At 37.5% G+C, this 6,945-nt stretch overlaps 1 protein-coding gene across 1 annotated transcript in view; it reads right to left on the reverse strand.

The window, feature by feature from the left end:
• The window catches only part of LOC127859871 (neurexin-4-like), a 43,131-nt gene extending 40,318 nt beyond the window's left edge, over window positions 1-2,813 (reverse strand). The window contains exons 1-2 of the mRNA XM_052397446.1: window positions 2,711-2,813; window positions 1,387-1,551 (exon numbers count right to left, since the gene is read on the reverse strand). Of these exons, the coding sequence (XP_052253406.1) occupies window positions 1,387-1,551; window positions 2,711-2,786 (241 nt within the window). The 5' untranslated portion in view covers window positions 2,787-2,813. The remainder of the gene's footprint in view (window positions 1-1,386; window positions 1,552-2,710) is intronic.
• Window positions 2,814-6,945: the final 4,132 nt, after the last annotated feature.

Raw genomic sequence — 6,945 nt, forward strand, 5'->3', positions numbered from 1 at the left:
TTTTGATGGGGATATTGTGGTTATCTCCGCCGTCTGTCCGGTTGTCCGTCTGTCTGTCTGTCCGTCCTGGCCACTATCTCCTCCTACACTATTAGCATTAGAACCTTGAAACTTACAAACATGGTAGCTATGAGCATATGAGCGACCCTGCACTATTTGGAATTTTGATCTGACCCCTGGGTCAAAAGCTATGGGGATTGGGGTGGGGCCAGGTCAGAGATTTTTACTTATTTTTTTAGGTTATTTTACTATAATTTCTTCATTTCTACACCGATTGTCTTCAAATTGATACTGTCCCTCTCTTATGACAATACGGTCAATCTCAACTATGCATGGCCCCATTACCAACCCTGGGGCGCCCCGCCCACATAGGCCACGCCCACCCAAAATTGCATTTTACTATAATTTCTTAATTTCTACACCAATTCACTTCAAATTGTTACTGAACTTCTCTTATGAAAATATGGTCAATCTCAGCTATGCATGGCCCCATAACCAACCCTGGGGCGCCCCACCCACATAGGCCACGCCCACCTAAAACTGCTTTTTACTATAATTTCTTCATTTCTGCACTGATTCACTTCAAATTGTTACTGAACTTCTCTTATGACAATACGGTTAATCTCAACTACGCATGGCCCTATAACCAACCCTGGGGCGCCCCGCCAACATAGGCCACGCCCACCCAAAATTGCCTTTTACTGTAATTTCTTCATTTCTACACGGATTCACTTCAAAATGATACTGAACCTCTCTTATGACAATACAGTCAATCTCAACTATGCATTGCCCCATTACCAACCCTGGGGCGCCCCGCCCACATAGGCCCCGCCCACCCAAAATTGCCTTTTACTATAATTTCTTCATTTCTACACCCATTTACTTCAAATTGATACTGAACCTCTCTTATGACAATATGGTAAATCTCAACTATGTATGGCCCCATAACCAACCCTGGGGCGCCCCGCCCACCAAAAATTGCCTTTTACTATAATTTCTTTATTTCTACACAGATTCACTTTTAATTGATACTGAACTTCTCTTATGACAATATGGTAAATCTCAACTATTCATGGCCCCATTACCAACCCTGGGGCGCCCCTGGGTCAAACATGCGGCGTGGGGATACGCGTCGGCCTCTGCCGCGCCATTTCTAGTTTTTAATACAATAATACAAAGTTGAATCAGCATGTAGGAATACAATATTTTGCTGGTTATCTGGCAATTGAATATTTGAATATTAATTTCCCATCCAAATTAATTTATAACTAAATTCAGAATGAAACACACAAAATCTTTGAAATAACAAGGCATTTGGATTATCAAATACGAAATACCTGTCATCTTTAGTAAATAAATGCTATTAAAATGGAATTCACAATTCACCTGTAGGGTCCTCCAGTCGGGCCATATGAGGCAGCCTCCTGTCTGTGGTATGAGAGGAGGCCCAGATGGCGCTGTCGGGCACGGTCGGAGCATTGCCTGACACACTGTCCTTACCCACCCCCAGAGAGTGATCTAGCAGGCATTCCTGGTACTGGAATGGGTTTTCTGAAACAACCATATGTTTAGGTAGAACTAGAGTTTTGTCACAGACGTGAAGAATACCCCCACATTCACATTGACACATAATATTTTGCATGTCGTCTTCACAAAAAACAGCGGACATCATGCTCAATTTTTAAAACGCACTAAGTGACCCTTTGACCTTGTTTTTGACCCAGAAAGGCCCATGTTCTAACTTGGCCTTAAGATCATCTCCATAAAACTTCTGACCAAGTTTGGTGAAGATCGGATGTAAACTACTTGAATTAGAGAGCAGACACCATGCTGAATGTTAAAAAACACACTAAGTGACCCCGTGACCTAGTTTTAGGCCTGGAATGGCCCATGTTCAAACTTGTCCTAGAGATCATTTAGATAAAACTTGTGACCAAGTTTGGTGAGGATTGTATGAAAACTACTTATCCATGCAATTTGTTTAAAAGATCAATTGTAAGAGTATAGAAAGGTCCAGCTGCTTATACTACTAATTAGAAGATGTGGATATGCTTTTTTAACATTAACATTTTTTTACCATTTCTAAGCAAAAAAAATCATCCCCCAAAAACAAAGGAGGAATGGCAAAAAAATAAATATTTTATTCATTTTTTATCACTTTGTTAATTTTTTTAAATCTGTTTATCAATACTTCACTTTGTTGAGTACTTATCTGAAAATAAATAGTTTAAATTCTCTCTTAACATTCTGGCCATGTCACTGTTTTTCAAAACATTTGAAATAAACAACCATTGTGTTGTCTGCATAGCAATTAGCATATTATTATTTTTAATCAGACACATGAAGTGCTAGAGAGCTGCTCTCTTAACTGTATCAAGTCTAAGTAACACAAATCTGTATGACTCATTATTTAATGATAAAACAAACACATGTTAAGTCTCGTGGTAAAATAAAAATAAATAATTAAAGAAATTTAAAACCTCACTGGAATATTAACGACTTCACATCCATAACGGTTCAATAGAAATAAAATTCAACAGCGTAAACAATCCCTTAGGTAATAACTAATAACTTCAATTCAGCCATCTTGCTTCCGTGTTTTTCAAAATTACAGGTAAACACAGGTAAGATATTGTTATATACATGTGTTCAAACGCTTAAACGTGATTTTCGACAAGTTATTTGTACGAATTTACTAGAAGTTACTTACTGTTCCTTACTGCAAACGAGTATTCAAATAATAAAATCAATAAAAATATTAAACTACAAAATACTCGGTGCGCCATTTTGGCGAATTGTTTCCCTTTGACGGAAATCACGTGACACCAGGTGTAAACTTTTATTTGATACAGGCAGGACTAAGAACCACTAAATGTTTCTTTCATAGCGGGCTCGAAAAACCGGACGCGTTTTAATGATATAACCCCCTTCAAAATATTGTTGAACGTGAGTCATGTTACCAATTTTCATTAACAAGATGGTAAAAAAAGAATATTTCGCCATATGGAGAATTATAGATACGTAAAAAAATACAGCGACTAATACATAAAATGCGACAAATTTTATCAATCATTCGCTTGTCCGCAAAACCAGGTCGTTCTCGATTGTTCATATAGTCAAATATCATTTCTTCCCACACGACCGGTACTGTAGTATACCTCGAAAAACATTTTAAGTAGAGACATATACAACCTCGACTCTTAACAGAACCAAAGACCCATATAGGTCTTTGACAGAACATGCACGTAGCGCCATTATGGATTTTATGTCTTTCGATATTTTATGCAGAGCTTTCCCTCATATAAAAATATGCTGTTTGTATGCGATATCTCTCGGTTCATGGACCTATACAAACAGGGACCTTGTTTGTATAGGTCCCTGCTCGGTTTCAGTAAATTTTAATGAGAAGCTAGCATTCCTTCCAAAAGTATCAAAATAAGGCCTATGGAAAGAAGCGTCTAGTCTTCCCCTGAAAAGTCACAGGGGCAGCTATGCTAATAGATGCGGGACCTGTAAATAAAGCTCGATTTGTCATTGTCGGCTTGTGTACTACTAAAATGTACCCCGGGTACTCTTAAGTATACTTAAATGTTCCCCGTTACGAAAAATATACTTGCATTACACGGCACACTTAGACTGTACCCGAGTTTAATTCCCGCTTAAAAACCGATGTCGTAAATCGCGCTACGGAATAAGAAACATAATTCACTGCGAAAAAAACTGCCCCAACATCCTTTTCGTAATATGAATTTCGATAGAATAGAGGTCATTTTACAAAATATTGACATATATATGAAAATAGATTTGGAAAACAGCCGACAACGACCAGTTTAGCGTTAGAATTCCCGGGTACTATTCAGTATATTTTCCATACCCGGGGTACATTTAAGTATACTAAAGAATACCCGGGAAACATGAAGCACGGAGCGCCCAAACTTAAAACTAATAATTAGTGCATTTGGCCATATTAGCGTTATCATGTAATGTATCCAACTCGTAAAATGGTCCTATCGCCCGACTACATGTATATCAATTCAAAATTATACGCGACTTATTTTTATTTTATTTATCACAGGCTTTTGAAAAGTGGGTTACAGTAAAGACCGGAACCATCAATTGGCCCTTTTTGATTATATTTTGTCATATACGGCATTGCTTTTATTCAAGTGTTGTTTGTCTTTTTTGATTTTACTAATAATAAAGAAGCGTCTATGGAATGTTTCCAGCAGCAGTGCTTATAACACGGCACCTCATGTTTGACAGATGACCGGGCTGTTCGATTCTTTATGTTTATTATACCGGCTCATACTTGCAGTACCATACTCACCAGTCTCTTTTCAATCAGCAATGCACATGGTTTGTCTCTCTTGTCGCCTGAAACAAAATGCTTCTTTTGGTGTACTGTGATTATTATTCCGCCGTGAATGGTGCACATACACTTCTTTTTATTCAGATAACAGAATGTGGATGAAAATGTATTTGTACACGTTAATATACACTTATCATCAGTGAAACAGTGTACATTGACATACAATACGTTATATTACACAATTTAAACGTACTGTGCTAGTCAAATGCAATTAACATCAGTTGTATCGATTCGGTAAATTATACAATCTGTATTTTTAATTGTTAACGTAGTAATTGCATCAATAACTCATCAATTGTTTCTTACCGCATGTTTGTTCATATGTATTGTTTGTGTTTTTTTTGCTTTGACATACTTTGTTAATAGAGGCATAAATATTTCATGATTGAAGATGAATTCGTTAATAAAATGTTTTTGAACATGGTTATATACTGGTATGTTCATTCATCATTTGACCTTGAATATGTTCATGGATATGTTGAATTTCTAACACATTTCCATCTTAATTTATCTTCACGGTGTCTCACCAAGTGTGGCTGTATGGAAAATATTGGTTGAAATATTTAAATATCAATATGTCAAGATTAATATATCGATAATATATGTTTGATGACTTTTGATAACATGTGATATCAGACGAATGTGATATGGCGTAGGAAAAGGCTTGGCATGCCTCGCCTTGCCTCGCCTTTTCACAATCCATATCGGAGTCTGATTCACACGGCAGAAAAAGTCACCAACCATACATTCTATTTAAAATGCCACTTTTGTCCAAAAGAATATGTTAAAAGCTATAGACCCATAACAAGTTAATTAAAATAAACAACATGTAATTAGCGATTTTTCAGGACACCACAATCATGAGGCAGCATGATAACGCCGAAACTGACCAATATGTATCGAACATTATACACACGAAATAGTTCAAGATAAAGTCACGAATGATTACACAAAAACACACATTTAATTCATGATAACAAGTTGAAAGATGAAGTGTTACTTGTGATATTAAACATAACAAAAATACTTTTTTATGCATTTCCACTCATAGACAGAAGACTGACAGTCTACACGAACGGTTGAGTTCAAACGTTTGAAATGTAAAAACTAAACAAAAGCACAAAATATGCACTCATACGGGTTCTAAATTATAACAACCGGTAGATTTCTTAATAAGCGCGTCTTTGCTCGACTTTTATACCATAAAATGATGAATTCAATATTGAAATAGTGACGATAATTCTTCAGAAATGTGGGATGATCATCTGGGTTGTGAAAGCAAAAATTCAGTAGTTGCATTTTTGTCGCGATTGTGATGTAAGTTTGAATTAAATTTGAAGAGACTTTTATGACTGTTTTATTTCCTTGTGCAGAAATTACTAAATCAATAATTTCCATATTCTCAAGCTACGACGTAGATGTATTGCGAAATATGTGGGTAATAAATTACTGTAAACAACGTCGTAAACACAATTATGTGATACAATGTGCTTCTCTGTTGCAAACACGACGAAAATGCCAGCTCAAAAAATGTTTGGCACTTAAATTATCAAAATGAATGACTGTGGATTGTGGAATTTGTAGCAATTCTTTAAAATTATGCATTTTAACATAAACATAACTTTTTACAGTTAAGTCTAAAAATAGTAAATTTTTGAAAATTTATTGACGCGATTTTGTGTTACGTCTTTTTTTTAAATAATACTTTTTCACGTACGTGAACTATTTGCGCGTTTTCTCGTCATCCCGTTGAAATTATCACTCACTTATACCTCCTTCCTTAAAGAGACCGATCACCGTCCGATCAGCGGACGACGTTTTTTACGCTCATCAGGCTGGCGCCCGCCCGATGATCGCACGGTCACTGGTAAATGTTGTAGCATCGGGCGGCATGCGGATAATTAGTATCACTTAAAATTTTACCCGACGTCGGGTCCGGGAAGGAATCGAATCGAGATCGAAGAAAGACCGACGATCAACGCCCGGTTATCGCCCGACGTCGGATTCATTGTACGTGTATCGGCAAAAATCAAGATATTTCCCAGGGACATATACATCGCCGAACAGAGCTCGCCATGATACACGTACAACGAATCCGATGTCGGGCGATAACCGTGCGGTGATCGTCCGATCTTCTTTATATCTCAACTCGATTCCATCCCGGGCCCGACATCGGGTAAATTTTACACGAGACTTAAAATTATTCCGGACGTCGCCCGATGCTACATAATGACTGATCGGACGCTGATCGGTCTTTATTTGTGACTGAGGTATTAAACCGTGTCACTCATCGGACGGCTGACCCAAATCGATGTTTAATTGTTAACGACAATCTAAGAAAGAAATAGTCCAAACAGGGGGCGACTCACGAATAATCTAACGTGTGTGAGTTATTCAGAGTTTATTTACAGATCATCGCTGAGCCTTCACGACTACATTTTGTGCAGACCTGCCCCTGTGACCTTTCATGGGAAAATATTAAAATTTACCTGGCTGCCCGGGTATTTGGCTTATGATTAATTTTGATCCAAAACACCAGTGAACGGGTCGCCAATGAGACCTTAATGTGCACTGGT

Source organism: Dreissena polymorpha, chromosome 15 (assembly GCF_020536995.1).
Source record: "Dreissena polymorpha isolate Duluth1 chromosome 15, UMN_Dpol_1.0, whole genome shotgun sequence".
NCBI lineage: Eukaryota > Metazoa > Mollusca > Bivalvia > Myida > Dreissenidae > Dreissena > Dreissena polymorpha.